At 41.3% G+C, this 17,351-nt stretch overlaps 1 protein-coding gene across 4 annotated transcripts in view; it reads left to right on the top strand.

Annotated features, from left to right (window-relative positions):
- The window catches only part of PDE4B (phosphodiesterase 4B), a 531,417-nt gene extending 514,877 nt beyond the window's left edge, over positions 1-16,540 (top strand). For all 4 annotated transcript variants that reach the window (XM_081087643.1, XM_081087644.1, XM_081087645.1 and 1 more), the window contains 8 exons: positions 4,878-5,056; positions 6,474-6,572; positions 6,715-6,879; positions 8,599-8,698; positions 9,935-10,089; positions 10,205-10,327; positions 11,037-11,219; positions 14,229-16,540. In XM_081087643.1, coding sequence (XP_080943769.1) covers positions 4,878-5,056; positions 6,474-6,572; positions 6,715-6,879; positions 8,599-8,698; positions 9,935-10,089; positions 10,205-10,327; positions 11,037-11,219; positions 14,229-14,594 — 1,370 coding nt within the window. In that variant the 3' untranslated portion in view covers positions 14,595-16,540. The remainder of the gene's footprint in view (positions 1-4,877; positions 5,057-6,473; positions 6,573-6,714; positions 6,880-8,598; positions 8,699-9,934; positions 10,090-10,204; positions 10,328-11,036; positions 11,220-14,228) is intronic.
- Positions 16,541-17,351: the final 811 nt, after the last annotated feature.

Here is a 17,351-nt window from a genome sequence, read left to right as displayed (position 1 = left end):
GAGGCCTGTAGGATTTGCAAATCTACTTCCAAGTGAATGGGTAGCATTTAGATCAGTGGTTCTCAACCTTCCTAATGCTGCAACCCTTAAATACAGTTCCTCATGTTGTGGTGACCCCCCAACCATAAAATTATTTTCATTGCTACTTCATAAGTGTAATTTTGCTACTGTAAACAATATGTAATTATATATGTGTTTTCTGATGGTCTTAGGCGACCCCTGTGAAAGGGTCTTTCGACCCCCAGGTTGAGAACCGCTGATTTAGACTCTGATTCTGTGGACTTGCAGTTACCCCTGAATTATGCTTGTTTCCAGAACTCCACTTTCCAGGGAAATGACCCATTCTTACAGCTGAGCATCACACCTCCCTTCTTTTCTGCACACCATTAAATCAATGAGCATTTGCCTTGATGCCTTATGGAAACACATTCCTCTTCTGCCTTTATTTTAGAAAATCAATCCTATTTGTCTAATACCAGGGCAGTTCCTGCTATCAGCAGATCAATCTTAGAGCAGCCTGGTGCAAAGCTCAGGGAATTACTCTGTAGCCGATGGGCACCTGACGATTAGCAAGTGCCTTTCCAGCTGTTTCCAGTGTGTGGGAATCTGCAGTAGCCGGTCTCCTCCAGCTACAGTTGTGTCAGGCCTTTGTCAGAGAACAAAGGAGAAGAATTTTTCAGACATCTGAACTCCAAGGGGTAGCTAGAATCTAATGGAGCAGAAAGCATCATATACTAATTCTTTTCTTCTCCAGCATCTCCCCTTTATTCCTTGGAAGCCAGGTGTCTTCCCCTGCCCATTTGTGATGTACTCCATTCTGTGCAACACCCAATTATGTTTCATAAGCTGGGAACTGTCTTAGGGACATTGTATAGGTTAATGACTGTGGGAGAGAAGGATAAAATCAATACGTGCAGGAATTCATTTTTGATTTCATACTCATTGCATTTCTATGAAAATATCAGGGCTCTTCTGTCATAGAAGAGATGCTCATGACTAGAGGAAAGCTGCATGAAGTCCTTGAGCTCCTCATCATCCAAGACTGCACCTAAGCAGTCCTTGTCACTGTCATTTCTTTCATTACCCACTTGCCAAGGACAACAAGCATATTTTAGAAGCTAATTAATGTCTTCTTGTCATCAAAGGCTGGTAGCGAGTGAGAAAGCTGATGAGAAAATAAAGATGAGTCCTCCGTTTCAACACTTTCTATCTCAAGAGCAGCCAATGTCAATTTGCTGTCAAGCATTCCATTTGCTGTTTAGGCACATCTCTTGAGAACATGTTGCTGAGGAAGGTTGTTACAGACTCAGCATGAGGAGGGTGGTGTGTGTGTGAGAGTGTGTATATGTGTGTGTGCATGCATGAAGTAGACCGATCAAACAGACTAGAGAGACAGATTAAAATGGTAAATATTCTTGGGAAAATATCATATAAACATAGGATGCGTCAGTTGCCTCATCTGTAAAATGGGAGCATTGGAACAGCTGCCACCCCAGAGCCCTTCCAACTCTTAACATTCTATGACTCTGGTATAAATGGCATTTATCTGTCTTGCTAAACATACCTGGCAGCCTGAATTTTCTGCAATAGACTGTAGATTTGCAACTTGACAATCTTAAAAAGTAAGCAAACAAACAAACAAACAAAGCTTGTCTCCAAACTGCAAATGCAGGACAAGGAGCCCTTAGGCCTATCTTATGAGCTTAGTGCATACTCATGGAGGACGATGAGTGAAGCCTTCTTCACAAACTGTCAGATCTGCAAGGAACTTGAATGGCCTTGTAATCCAGTCCCCCCATTTTACAGGAGAGAAAGCTGAGGCCTGGGAGAGCAAAGTAAATCCACCAAGATTACTTGACTGATGTGTTCCTGAGTCAGAACTAAAACTTGACTCTCTTGACTCCTAGACCTAAATGTCCCGTCACTTCTTTAATTAGGAAAGAAGCCTATTCAGAACTCAGAACATATAGAAGAAAATCACATTTAAGGGTATTTAAGTAATATTCATTTTTTTGGAGAAAAGTCTTTAGAAATCAGGATTGTTGGACCTAAAAATAAAAAGGTTTATTAATAGTTTCCAGTAATATAAAAAGGTCTTGTTAGAGCAAAGATACCATCTCAGTGAGAGCAAACTGAGTAGGCCTCAGCAATTTCAGTTAAACTTGAAGAGCAATATTTCAATAAGAGTCATTGAATGCTAAAATGGGTCATCAGAGGGAGGGAATCCCTTACTCCTGGGATCTGTGACTTGTATTCTATTTTCATCAACAGGGTAGTGTCCAGATGATTCAAGATGTAGTCAGGAGACCATTTACCACTGCGGGCACTTCTTAATGCTCTTATATGGGCTCCGGTTGCTGGAATAAGAAGAAATAAAGCAGGACCTACAGGGAGGGAGCATAGATAAAGCAAGATACTTAGATGTGGTCTTACAATTTAGTTAATATTTTTACGAACAGGGAAAAGCTATCCTTTTAAATCAGCTTCTTACTACTCAAAAACTAAAACACGGAATTTTCAAGGTGCAAGGAAAAATAACAGGAACTTTGCACAATCAAATGCTGTGATCTAGCAAGAAAAGCACCTCCAATTATGCTATTAGCCAAATTTTGACATTTTTTGCATCTGTTTTTTTGTTTGTTTGTTTGTTTTATATGGGTCCACCATTTCCCCACTGTAATCTGACCATTCTGTAAATGTAAATTCACTAAATGTTTATTGCGATTCTTTGAGTCTGTGTTTCAGGTTATTTTCACATTGTGCTGGCTAAGCATTTAACAGAGGAAATTCAGAATAGGGAAAAGCATATAACAGAGGAAATTCAGAATAGGGAAACCTAGCAGTTGTTCCAGTGCCTGCTTAGGGAAACACCCATGAATGCCCAGTTGGCACTGTGTGAATAATGGCTTTCTTCTTTATTGTAATCTTCTCTGCATAGACACAGTGGTGGTTCAGCTCAGTTACTCACTGCTGCTAGGAATCTTTAATTAAGCAAAGGGGGGACATTGCTAGTCCCACTGGAGGGTTTTATATCTGTGGTGGCATGGGAGAATCCAACAGCCAAACATGAGGAATGGTGAAGGATGGTGGCTGGGAGAGGCAGGGGCTATTGTGACCTTGCCTTTTAGCAAAAGTAGTAATTATTAAAAATGAAGTGACAGGGAGAAAAGTAATTTCAAAAATAACATAATCTGTCATTTTTAACGTCAGAGATTGTGAGACCAGAAAGAGATTTTTTTTACAGGAACCTCAAGGCCTGGGTTCTGTGCTATTAAATCACTGTATCTGGAACACAGTAATTGCAAAATAAATATCTGTTGAATAAATCACCCTTTGAGCTTGGGCAAGTTGCTGACTTCATCTGAAAAGTCAGAATGTGGTATTATTATTGGTTCCCAAACTTGGCTCTGACCATCACAGTCACTTGGGAAGCTTTGCAAAAGCACTGGTTCGGGAGGACTGGGTGGGGCTCAGAAATCTGTATTTTTTGAAAGTTTCCTGAATGCTTCTGATGCTAAACCAGGTTGGAAACCCCTAAACCCATAGAAATGACCAGTAAAATTCCTCCACAACCAAAAGTCATAGTAAGGCTGATGCTGAGGTGTACATGACAGCTGCTTCTGTCTGCCTGTGCTTGCGTTGCTTTGATGAGTTGTCCCCAGGGCCCCGTGAGCAGGCAGAGGTCTCTGGGGAGAACATGTGACGATGCTATCATCTGTGAGAATTGAAAGCAAACAGTCTAGATCCCAGCATGCCAACTGGAAACATGTCATTTTCAAATGGAGAAATTGTATTTGTACTTATTTTCACTGTAAAAAGCAGAGATAAAAGCAGGAACTTTTGAAAGCTGCGTTAACTCTTTCAGTCACGGGTATCATTTAGTTCAATGAAATAGCTGTTAAGCTATTTAATAAATTATTGCTCAGTGTACTTCCAGGCATCCCTATGGCCTGAAAGAGTCAATGCATTTTTCAGAAGTACTCAAGATATATTGCCCTGTGAAGTGAAATGAAATATTTGATTGCTGATATTTTTAATAACATACTATAGAGAAAAGTGCTTCTACAAGCAGGTAGACATGATTTTTTCAGTAATTTTAGCTTTACTATTACCTTGTTGTAGCAGAATTTTTTTAAAAGATTAAATGAGATGATCATAAATTTTAAATAAGCATAAATATTTTAGTCAATGTAATGCCTGTTACAAATGATAGTCAGTGTTTATTATTATTTTAATGAAATTAATAGACCAAAGGCATAAAGTAAAACTGAAATTATAGTCTTCCTCCCTCTAATCCTCAAATGGTAATAAACCAAGGTTTTAAAGTAATTATTTGAAGTAATTATTTATTTCTCTAACATACATTCTGCTTATCTAAACTAGAATTATAAATTATATCCAGCTAAAGTTATAGGGATCTTTTAAATTAAAAATTAATACACATATAATAAAATGAGCAGAACATAAAGCCTGTTTTTAGTAACCTGGTCTTGGCTGCATGAAACTTTTCTGTTATACAAACATATAAGTTATTAACTTAAAAAATCATGTATAAATACTGATGCCCCACCTTGCAACTGTACAAGTGTGATTCTCCTAAACTAGACTGCAAACAGAAGAGCTGGGATGGCGTTTTACCTCTGCCACTTCTTAGGCAACTTATTTAGCTCCTCTGGGCCTCAGTTCTTCCAGGAATAAAATGGAGCAAAATATCTTTCCTATCTACTTCACAAGATTGTGCTGAAGATCAAGTGAGATAATGCATGGTAGTTCTTTATAAGATGCTTAGGAATTGTTTTGCGTATTACAAAAACAACTGATTGGATGTGGTTCTCTGTGACACTCACAGTCTGAAAAAACGTATCCTTTTGTTGCAGACAAGCAGAATGATGTGGAGATTCCATCTCCCACCCAGAAGGACAGAGAGAAAAAGAAAAAGCAGCAGCTCATGACACAGATAAGCGGAGTGAGGAAACTGATGCATAGTTCGAGCTTAAACAACACAAGCATCTCACGCTTTGGAGTCAACACAGAAAATGAAGATCATCTAGCCAAGGTGGGTATGTGCTGGGGGGGTGCGCATGTAGCTGTCTGCTTCACAGCAGCTTAAAACTACCTGCTAGGAAACAGGGGTGCTCTCCTTTGCTGTATTATTAAATTGTATGATAAGGAAGCCGGTATGGCCTCCTTGTCCACTGATGAGCACCTAATTAAAGACTCTTTTTCTATATCAGAGGGCCTTTATTTAAAAAAAAACAAAAAAAAAAAACAACCTCAAACAGGACTTGTAAATGGATAGTTCTTCATGAATGAGAATCCTACTGAAAGTTCTCTAAAAGAATCCACAGGGAGGCCAGTGGGCAGGATTGAGTTTTCCAGAGAACATTTTGAGGACTGTATGCCAAAGAACAGTGGGAAAATCTGACCTGGTTGGCAGAGCTAGCGAGGAAATGAGAGAAATTAACAGCACTGACTCTTGAACCCAAACCCCAGTAGTGGAGGAAGGCATAGGAACAGTTTATACATGAGTTAGGAGGCTGTGTAAGGTAGAATGCTGAGGTCCTCCGAGCCTTGTGAAAAGGGAAGGAGCTTACTGTGAGCAAAAGGACATTCGGTGAGGCCTTCTGAAAGGGATCATTGGACTAAGGTCTGTTACACATTGGGCTAAGCCTGTCTAGGGAGAGCCTAGAACCCTCGCCCCAGACAATAATTACAAATGGAATAAACTGTTCCTTTAATCAGATAATCTTTGAGTAATCCCACAATACAGGACTAAATGATGTTTCTTCCAGATTTATCTGTGGCCTAGGAACTGTTGGCTATAATACGTAACTGGCATTCTTCAGTAAATTAGAGTTGATTTATGCACATTCTAGCAGCTGAGTCTTTCTGACCTGGCCCTTAGTGAGAATAACCGAAGAACAGAGGCATAGCCCTAAGGTGATTTTTTAGCTCTATTCACTTGCAGCAACTAAATTTCTAAATGCAATATATAGAAACTTGGAACTGGAGTGAAGAGGACACCCAATCTCCAAGGCCCGTCCGTGGTCGGCAAACCGCGGCTCGCGAGCCACATGTGGCTCTTTGGCCCCTTGAGTGTGGCTCTTCCACAAAATACCACCTGCGGGTGCACACGTACAGTGCGATTGAAACTTCATGGCCCATGCGCAGAAGTCGGTATTTTGTGGAAGAGCCGGTATTTTGTGGAAGAGCCACACTCAAGGGGCCAAAGAGCCGCATGTGGCTCGCGATCCACGGTTTGCCGAGCCGCAGTTTGCTGACCACTGTCCTAGGCCATTCCATTTTAACTTTTCATGCAACTAGAAGACTCAAAAGAGACCCTCGAAAGACAGACAGCCATTGTCCAAAAAGTAAATAAAAATAATGAGTTATGCTTAAAACAAAACAAAAAAACAAACAACAACAACAAAAACCCTGTTCTTATTCCTAAATTCCTCTAATTTTTCTTACAGGAGCTGGAAGACCTGAACAAATGGGGCCTTAACATCTTCAATGTGGCTGGATATTCACACAATAGGCCCCTAACGTGCATCATGTATGCCATATTCCAGGTGAGTACACAGGAAGTAATGTTGGTTATTCCATTAGATGACTATGGTTATTATTCTATCCCACTTTACTTTTCTGATTTAGCTTTTTTTTTTCATTTTTGGACATCCACTTATTTATTTTCTAATTCATTTTACAATATAGGAAAGAGACCTCCTGAAGACATTCAAAATCTCCTCGGATACATTTGTAACCTACATGATGACTTTAGAAGACCATTACCATTCTGACGTGGCATATCATAACAGCCTACATGCTGCTGATGTAGCCCAGTCAACCCATGTTCTCCTTTCAACACCAGCATTAGATGTGAGTAATTATGATCTCTTATACCTGCCCATCCTCTTTAAAAAGTGCCACACAACGTAATATATTGGCAGAAAGAATGTAATTAGACGATTGCATATTCTTGAACTGGTTCTTGATTATGTGTCCCATCTATCAATTGAGTTACCAATATCAGAGTAGCCTTCCCTTTACATCTCTTACAGTTGAAAAATTGTTTAATTATCAAGCAATTAACAGGACACTTTATTTTTTGTTGTATCTCTTGTATCTAATATGTGTCTAGTTCAGTGACTGGTATATAGTATAACTTCACTATGCATGTACTGATCCCAGCTGTGCGTACCATCCCAAGCATTGTGAGGGATAGCACAGAAGCATAATATAAAATTTTCTATATAGTTCCTGTTAGGAATAAGCATCCCTAGGAATTTGTATTCTCCTAAGAATTCATAAAACTGATTCTATGGGCTGAAGAAAAAGTAGCTGAAAATCTAGAACTGAGAATTGCTAGATATCTTGCTGAAAGGTGACTGTGACTCCTCGCCCAACAGATTAATGCATTTGTATGTACTGACATTAGCAGCAATGCGCCCAGCAGACCATGTTCTTTCTTGACATATGGCAGTGATGACCAGGTGCTTCCAAAATGAGTAGGCTCCCTGCAGTAAGGGACTGGCCAACCTTTAGCCAACACCACCTTTGCAGATTCAGTTTAGAAGGTGAAGAAAGAGTAAACAGACCACAGCTCTGTTGTTTGGGTTCCGTATTTTCTGAGGGAATAAATCCAGGAAGACTTGAGAAAGTGAAATGGTGCTAAGGTTGTTCTGTTTCCCTGGAGCACATGTTCCATACAAGAATCAGAGTAGACCAACACTGTTTATCAACTGTCCACTATTGTTGATAGGATACCCATTGTGAGACCAGAAATTGTCCATGAGCGCCACCACTGTAGAGAAGGGGGAGTTCAGTGTGCCCTAGAGTAATTAGATTGGTCTTCATGGGAGAGGTGGAAACTGAGCTGGCATTTGAAGGGTCAGAGATTTAAGTAATCACAGAGGACAAGGAAAGACATTTCAGCAGGAGAAAGGCATTTTAGCCAGAAGGAATATATACCTAAATACTAGGTTGAAATCATTGTGTACCAGTGGGGGCAGAGGCGGCTTTGTAGAAATGTTCTCAAAGCTTGTACATTGTAAGCCTTTAGTGCATAGGTACTAAATGAATGGATGAAGGAATATATGAAACCTTCTGATCACACTACAAATTTAGCCTTCAGAAATAATTGGCTGCCAGTCTTATGAGTGCGGAATTTGGTTTTTGTTCTCTAAGTCACACAGCCTGAAAACATATGAAGTTTGTTATATCTCAGAGCACAGTCTGATTTGCCTCTTTGACTTGCATGTGCTTGTGTTATATAAGCACCATTCTGCCGTACCACTTAGCCAGGCAACAAGCATCAGGTACCAGCTGATCACTCTCCACAGGCACAGGGCGAGTGCCTTCCCGAGCCGCAGCCCGTAGGCCTGATGAGGGCATGGGCTCCGGCCATCATTCCTTTCACATGAGACCTTGTGAGGATGGATAGACTCCACACTTAATTAAATTAGTATATGAGACATTATAAAAATCAACACACCATCCTTCTCCCAACAAGGATGAAGTGGGATACTTTAACATGAAACAGAATCGCAGGATAGGCAAATGGGACATGGAGTGAAATGTGTTCATTTTGCTCTGCAGGCCGTCTTCACAGATTTGGAAATCCTGGCCGCCATTTTTGCAGCTGCTATCCATGACGTGGATCATCCTGGAGTCTCCAACCAGTTTCTCATCAACACAAGTGAGTTCATCACTAGGACAGTCGATCAGGATCATCCTATGAGTCACTGCTTAATTTTTTCCCTCCTAATGTTTTTGTTATGGATAATAATAAGAGTAATAATGAGGTAATCCTTCCATTCCACTCAAACTGGTCAGACCTTTCCTGGATACTGTGTCCAGTTTGGCAACATCATTTTTGAGCTGCATGGAGAACTTGCAAGGGGTCAGAGGGGAGCCATAAAAAGTACTCAGTGTTTGGAAAATACGATATGTGAGGAAAGAGTAACAGATGTGGAATTGTTCAGTAAGCACAAGGGAAGGCTTGGGAATAATGTGATAATGATTTTTAGTATTATGCAGGGCTCTCCCACAGAGCATGTGGCCCCCGAGAGTCCCTCGCTACTGGGGAAGCAGGCCCAAATGTTAGATCGGAGCATGGGAACCCCCAAACAGAAATTGCAGTTAGTGACATAGCGCCATCCCTTGGCTATTCTTGATTAAGAGAAAATGTGACTTCATGAGTTTGATTTGCAGACCAGAGCTCTGCCTAGTGAAAGATGTCTGAATCTTTTGTGTGCAAGGTGGGCTGGAAGCTATAGTTTTCACTTCCAGATAGCGCAGTCTCTGGTGTATAGAGCCAGGTAGCAGTAAATTTAGCATCAGGATTGTTCTAAAAAAAGTATTACTGTTTTGTTACCATACGTAGAAAGCTCCGAAAAGCTACATTATTTGGATAAATTGAAATGTTACAGTCACACCATTCTCTTCTTTGAAAATCCATAACTCACAATTAACAGAGCTGGCAAGCATATAAAAAGTGAATATAGTTTGAAAATCCTAATACATTTGATAAAGTTTAGTGACATTTTCAGTTCATTCTTTTCCAAAGCACAAAATGTGTGAACACGTAAAGGAAATTACAATCTGAGATAAAAATAGGATTTAGCAGCTTGGGAATGCTTTTACCTAATGTCAAATTCTTTATAAACTGGAGAAGGAGAAAAAGGATTTTAAAATACCAGCAATTCTAATCAAAGAGAAAGCTTATGCACTAATAACTTCTAGAAGTATTTTTGCTTAGAAACTGACTACATTCCTCTGTAGAGGGAGACTGTTTCTTTAAGAGGAAATGGGCATGCAGATTTTGGTTCTTAAAACTATTTGAATAGAGGTAGATCTGATTTCATAGTGAGGTAATGCTGACCTTTGAATTGTACCTCTTTTTCGTAAGTCATCATTTTTTCCTGTTTACTAGATTCAGAACTTGCTTTGATGTATAATGACGAATCTGTGTTGGAAAACCATCATCTGGCCGTGGGTTTCAAACTGCTGCAAGAAGAGCACTGTGACATCTTTCAGAATCTCACCAAGAAGCAGCGGCAGACACTCCGGAAGATGGTTATCGACATGGTAAGACTTCAGCCTGTCCATGTTCCTCACTGCCTTCTACCGTCACAGGAGGAGGAATCTCATTTTCTCTCATACACTGAGCTCGCTGAGTATTTTCATTATCTTTTCACCCAAGGTGTTAGCAACTGATATGTCCAAACACATGAGCCTGCTGGCAGACCTGAAGACAATGGTAGAAACAAAGAAAGTGACAAGCTCTGGCGTGCTTCTGCTGGACAACTATACGGATCGGATACAGGTATTTGAGAAAAAGCCTCTGATTGAACACAAAGCCAAACCCAACAACAATAAAAAATGAAAACAAACTTAAATTAGTTGCATGCCCTCAGTTATGACTACGGCTATAGGTTTATTTGAAGGACAAACTGAGCAAGCTAAGAAATAACGAAGAAAAACATTGCAGCTTATTCTCTAGTTTACAAGGAAAACCATAGCCCTGTTTATTGAATTGCTTAGTTCTAAAAATAAGTGGCAAGATCTATTTGTAATCGGGTGTACGTGACTGCTGGTCCCCAAAGCTGATGTTTGGATATAAATCCTATTGACTTGCAGTTTGTTAAGTCTGTTTTAGTTATACAAATTGCCATCAGCTGGTCTCTTTCCACAAGTGGAAAATATCAAGATATCTACTTTGACTAATTCTTTGCATTTTTTCCAAACTGAGGAAAGGAAATGGTGGCAGTATCTGACCTCTAATGTCCTTTCCAGTTTTTAAATTCAATGACCATCAATTTAAGAAGACACACATTTTCCCGTTTGGGACTCCCATTTTAACCAAGTCTGGCCAGCACCCTTGTAATTCTGCTTTTTTGGTGCACACACCATAATTATAATGCAACTAAAATGTTCTTAGGTTTGGTACCAAATGTACTAACACAAGAGGGATGCGATGTTCGAGTAGTATCTACACCTAATTTTATGAGATTTCCAAAACTTGATGATTGCAGGTCCTTCGGAACATGGTACACTGTGCAGACCTGAGCAACCCCACCAAGTCCTTGGAATTGTATCGGCAATGGACAGACCGCATCATGGAGGAATTTTTCCAGCAGGGAGACAAAGAGCGGGAGAGGGGAATGGAGATTAGCCCAATGTGTGATAAGCACACAGCTTCTGTGGAAAAATCCCAGGTATTTAATATAAGGTTTTCAAAGTCTTTTAAGCTCTGCTGATTGTAGAATTGGAGGGTTCTATTTAGTTCTTTCCTTTTAATAGAATATATATTTATAGGAAATGATAAGGAAGCAACCACCCATTTAGTTCCATTATACTCAGGACTCATTTGCCTTCTCCCTTACACTGAGTGGAGATAAAGCAGTCAGTCATCAGAAGCCATCAAAGTTTGAACTGTGTAGCCTCAAACAGTTTAGATGGTTGTCTATGATCTTAGCAAATCCAGCTGATTGAACCGAAGGCTATAGGCCTCCTCCAGCTCATCCACCCAGATTTCTCCTCGCTCTGTCTTTACCCAGTATCTCTACTCTTGTTCCCTGCACCCCATTTTTTACTGCCACCGTCACCAGAGGTAGTGAATCTCACTCCTACAAATCTCTTCTACCTCATAGTCCCAGCTCCGTCCTGTGCCCGCTTCCAAGGTTACATCTACACTCTGAGAACGTGCTGACATCTTCTGATTGTGTCCAAAGCTAGAGATTCCCTGTGGGCTGAGGATCTGGACAGTGCAGTAGAGGCAGGGGGCTCAGAAAGTTCCCAGATTCTAGCTGCACTAGAACGTGTCACTATCCCCACAAAGGCTTTAGAACCTGCTAAATTGTTGCTCTTCTCAGGACCACAAATGGCCTGAGCCAGGTGGGCATGACTGAGAATGAGTCTATAGGTTGTCCAAGGTCTTTATCACAAAAGCATTTGGAGTATTTTTTGTTCATATTTATCCTCTTTCCTCACTACCTACTCCCCAAATTTACATATGCTTGTAATATTTGTCTAGTAACTTTGCAGTTATTATACTGTTGCTTCTTTTTAAAAAAGACAGTCAAATGCATTTAAAATCTGTGAAAGTGTCCTAACAGTCTAATATGCTATAAAAATGCACAACAATGTTAATTTAGGGACAATTTAAACACCCAAAAGCCTTAATTAGAACCACATTAATTACATGAATTACTTAAATGGAATAAGGCTCTTTGATTAACAGTAGTTTTTTAAAAATATTTATATCCTGTCTGTGCAATTTTTCACACATTTTCCCACATTATCCTATTTGAACCTCCACACAGCGTTGTGAGATAGACACAACATGTATCTTCCCAGTGTATCAGGTGAAGAGTTGTTCTCTTGGTCTATTTCACCAACTCTTCAGTAACTCAGCCGCCTCCACTCAAAGCCATTCAGGCTCCCTCACCATGGCCATGTCTCACCGGGGCCATGACATCATGGTCCGATCCTGTGTTTCCCACAGGTGTGCTCTGGTGACCTTTGTCTGAGTAGCCTGGCAATAAAGCCCTTTATTTGGTGCTCTTAGGATTTGTAGAGCTCAAACGTGAACAAGACCTAGGAAATACACAACGGGAGGCTCCCTTTCAAAAAATGCTGGGCATTTAGCAGAAGCAACACAAATGAAGAAAGGAAATAACCGCATTGTGTTCAGCTGATTCAGTTTTCTCCATTGCCTGGAGATTGTTTTTTTCACATTCCTGGAAAACACCTTGAAAATAGTGTCTAAAGTCCATTAAACACACATAGAGAAGAAAAGGAGAGGAAAAAAGAGTGGGTGGAAGCAAGAGAAATACCTGAATCATCTACAGTTTAGTTAGTTCTTAAAACCAATGCAGCTTAGAGATGCCCTGTTTTTCCTGTGAATTCTGTTTGTTAAAGCTAAGAAAGCACCAGAGAAAAGATGATAGATAGGTAGATAGATAGATAGATAGATAGATAGATAGATAGATAGACAGATAGATGATAGATAGATAGATAGATGATAGATAGATAGATAGATAGATAGATAGATAGATAGATAGATGTAAAAGATTCACATAGGAGTAAGATTCTTTGATATGGTACAACTTCACTTTATTAAATGACTGGCCAAAAACTAGAATGATAATAAAGGGAAGTTTCCAGTAGTGTGGAAAGGTAGCTACATATTATCCCAGGGGTGCATATAAAATGCCCTTGCTCATCACCCCCTGAATCCTAAACCTGCATCTCTCCAGCTCCCCAGACCATGACAGGGGAATTCCATTCTCTCATTCAACTGGTGCCTATTCTTTCCCTCAACTTGCCCCCACCCCCAGGGTTTCCTGTTTGTCCCACAATGACGAGGTCAGCAGAAGGCCACGGAGCCCGCTCAAGCAGGATGCATAGCCCCTGTGTAAACCATAGCAGAGCCGCACGCCTCATATTTATTCACAGGAACACCAGCACAGGAACTGCTTAATTGTTTTTATTTTCCCTTCTTTCTCCTGATGGAAATGACTGTGGGCCCTACAATTACAGATGTGTCCACCGAGAGGACCTTTGCTGGTTTAGGGGCTTGAAGTATTTTCAGATGTTTTACCAAACTCACCTACAAACCAAAAGCATGTCACAGAACTTGAGACGTTTCAGAGTAGGCAGGGGCTGGCTCCCCTTCGTTTTGGAACAGCGGCTTATTTTCAAATTATCAGGGAAAGAATGTTGAGTCAGAACTCATTAGTCCTGGGGCTTCCTTCTTCAGAGATGACTCACAGAGTCCAAGTAGTGACCAAGTCATTCCCAGCCAGGGTTACAGCCAGACTTCTTATCTGGCGCACGGAAAAGGAAAAGTCGTCAATTATAGTGAGACGTGAGACGAACACAGGCTTTGAAATCAGACAAAGCTGGGACTGCGTGCCAGCTTCAGTCCTTACTGGCTCTGTGACCTCCGTCAAGATATTTAATCTCCAGGAGTCTTAGTTTCCGCCTTTGAAAATAGGCCAAACCAATACTTTGCGGGATTAAGAGCGACAACTTGTTTGTTGCGTAGAGGGCAGGGCATACATACTATCACGGGATGTGTTCAGATCATGACTGGGCGGCACCCGAGTTACTATTATGGATCTGTCTTGGGTTGTTGTTATCTTTGCATGCAAACCAGCACAGCTCGTTTGGTTTTCAAGGGCCAATCGCAGTAACAGGTGTGTGACCTTCTTTTCCTCCAGGTTGGCTTCATTGACTACATTGTCCATCCCCTGTGGGAGACCTGGGCAGATCTGGTACAGCCTGATGCGCAGGACATTCTGGATACATTAGAAGATAACAGGAACTGGTATCAGAGCATGATACCCCAGAGTCCCTCCCCACCGCTGGATGAGCCGAACAGAGACTGCCAGGGGCTGATGGAGAAGTTTCAGTTTGAACTGACCCTGGAAGAGGAGGATGCGGAAGGACCTGAGAAAGAGGGAGAGGGCCACAGCTATTTCAGCAGCACAAAGACGCTTTGTGTGATCGACCCAGAGAGCAGGGATTCACTGGGAGAGACTGATGTCGACAACGCCGCAGAGGACAAGTCCCCGGTCGACACATAATCTCCCTCTCTGTGTGGAGGTGAACATTCCACCCTTGACAAGCATGCCAGCTGTATGGTAGGGCCAGCCCACCACGGGGGCCGAGGCCTGCACAGGACATGGGCCATGTGGCTTTTCCAGTTACTTGAGTTTGGAGCCAGAGTACAAGACCGTGAAGCAAATAGCAGCTCAGGAAATTCCACGGTTGACTTGCCTTGCCTGCAAGCTGGGTGGAGAGCTGATGCTTTATGTGGTACTGGAGGCCAAGCTCAGATCACGACTCAATGGCTTGAACATAGAAGACACAAAACTGAGAGATTTTTCTGCACTAAATTTCGGGGAATCTTTCCCCTCTAGTGACTGAACTGACTAATATGTTCATTTATAAATCTGCTCACCTGTCCCTCTGTCTGCCAACCTGTGTGCCTTTTTTGTAAAACATTTTCACGTCTTTCAAAATGCCTGTTGATTATCTAGAGTGTAGTGTCAACTTCTACACAGATAAGCATTCGAAGCTGATACAAACTTTTTTGACTCTTTCTCAGAAAAAAAATAGAAAAGAAAAGAAAACGGTCTTCCTTCCTTCTTGGGCAATATCTCTCACTTCACTACAGTTACTTTTACAATTAGAAAGAATACGCTTCTAACCACATTGTACTTCCTTCCCCTGCTGTCCCTTCCAGCTCCACGGTTGCCCTTACAACATATCTCTGGTTGCCCGCTCTGAACAGTATTTTTTCTCCTCTGGAGTTTTACGTTTTTGCTGTCAACAGGATAAAGTTGAACAAACTAAGGGGTAGGAAGAGGTAGTTGTGTTGTTCACAGTAACAGTCTGTGTAAAATTCAGCGTGCTAAGGCAGTGTGTCCAGTTGTGTCCTGAATCCCTGTGCCACCAGGAATCACAGGGCCCCATCCTGTCCCCTCCCTCCTCTCTTCACTCTCGCGCCCAATTATGCCATTTCGATTCAATGCTGCCATCTCTCTGCACTGCCTTCTGCGCTAACACCCCCAATTTCTGGTTATAACCGTGTATTTATTACTGAATGTACATAATGTAATGTTTTGTAAGTTATTAATTTATATCTCTAACATTGCCTGCCAACGGTGGTGTTACATTTGTGTAGAAAACTCTGCCTAAGAGTTGCAACTTTACTTGTAACGTTTTGTATTGTGTATTATATAACCTGTTCATCGCTAAGAGAGACATACGGCCCGGGCCCTCGCCAGTGGGGACACCGGTGGGCTTCTACCCCGAGGGTCTGCCCTTTCCCTGTCTGAGTCGCTAATACTCCGCAGCCCCTATACCAACCCATTTTGGAAACAAGATTCTCACATTAGATACTAAATGGTTTATACTGAGCTTTTACTTTTGTATAGTTTGATAGGGGTAGGGGGCAACAGGATGTGGTTTTCACCCACGTCCTCTCCGAATCTGTGTACGCATGAGTTGGGTTATAACTGGGCTCTACTGCCACTGTGGCTTCGGGTTAAAAGGCAACACTACCTTCGCGCACAGAGGGCCCTTCCGAGTGTTCCCAAACTACTGACTTCGGGAAGAAAGCCTCCTGCCTGCCCGTCTGCGGGCGTGTCGTGTTCCCATTAATGACAAAAAGAAAACAATAAAAATGTGAATTTTATAATAAAATGTGAACCGATGTAGTAAATTATGCAAATGTGAAGCTTCTGATAACACTTGTGTAGGTCTCTTACCGGCTTCAGTCTCCGTTTGTAAAATATATTTCATGCTTTCAGTTCAGCATTGTGACTCATAGTTAAAGAAACGGCACAACGGTGCATGACCAATGGGTTTGTATGTCTATGAACACTGCATTATTTCAGGTGGACATTTTATTGTTTTCAAAAGTTTCTCACAATGTATGTTATAGTACTATTATTATTATATATTGTGTTCACATGCATTCTTAGGAAACTTTTCTATGAGGTGAATAAACAAAAGCATGATTAGATTAGACTGTAGGCCCAATTATTTCGGGTTAGTTCGTCTGACATATCAAAAGCAGATCTTTTTTCTCGTTTCTCCTACCACAGCCCACAGAGAAAACCAACCGCTTTGCCTGGCCAACACCAAAGCTGAAGTTTCAGAATCTGTGTCCAGAAAGTCCCCTAGATTGGAACATTACCTATTTTTTTAGCAACTGTTCCCCCAGCTCAATGGTGCGAGAAGGGAGCTGGTGAAGGAAAACAAACCTACTTTATGAATCTGAAGAGTTTAGCCCTGGCCTGTGTTGCTAAGTGGTTAGAGCATCAGCCTGTGCACCAAAGGGTTACAGGTTTGATTCTCAGCCCTGGTCAGGGCACATGTGGGAGGCAAACAATCAATGTGCCTCTCTCATATCAATGTTTCTCTCTCTCTCTCTTCCTCCCTCCCTTTACACCTCCCTCCCAATTTTTCTAAAAATCAGTGGGGAAAATATCCTCAGGTAAGGATTAACAAAAAAAAAAAAAAAAAAAGAGTTTAATCTACTAGAACAATAAAGGAAATCTCCAGCTTGGCTGGGCCCTCTAGCAAAGTGAATCATAGGATCACAGAACATTCTCCTAATGTACCGAGATGGCCCCATTGGACAGATGAAGAACTGAGGTGCAGAGACCTCTTTAAGCACAGCCCAGAGAGCGCTGGTCGACAGTTTTCTGGATGATCCATGGAGCCTCCTATCAATCACAGGGCTAAGCTTTTTTTTCTGTAAAGAACTGTATAAATCTCATAAACAAAATACTTAAATGCTCTGTTAAAGTCAGCTTTAAAAAATTTTATCC

Source organism: Myotis nattereri, assembly GCF_964212035.1.
Source record: "Myotis nattereri genome assembly, chromosome: 3".
NCBI lineage: Eukaryota > Metazoa > Chordata > Mammalia > Chiroptera > Vespertilionidae > Myotis > Myotis nattereri.
This window is presented reverse-complemented; position numbering and strand designations above follow the sequence as displayed.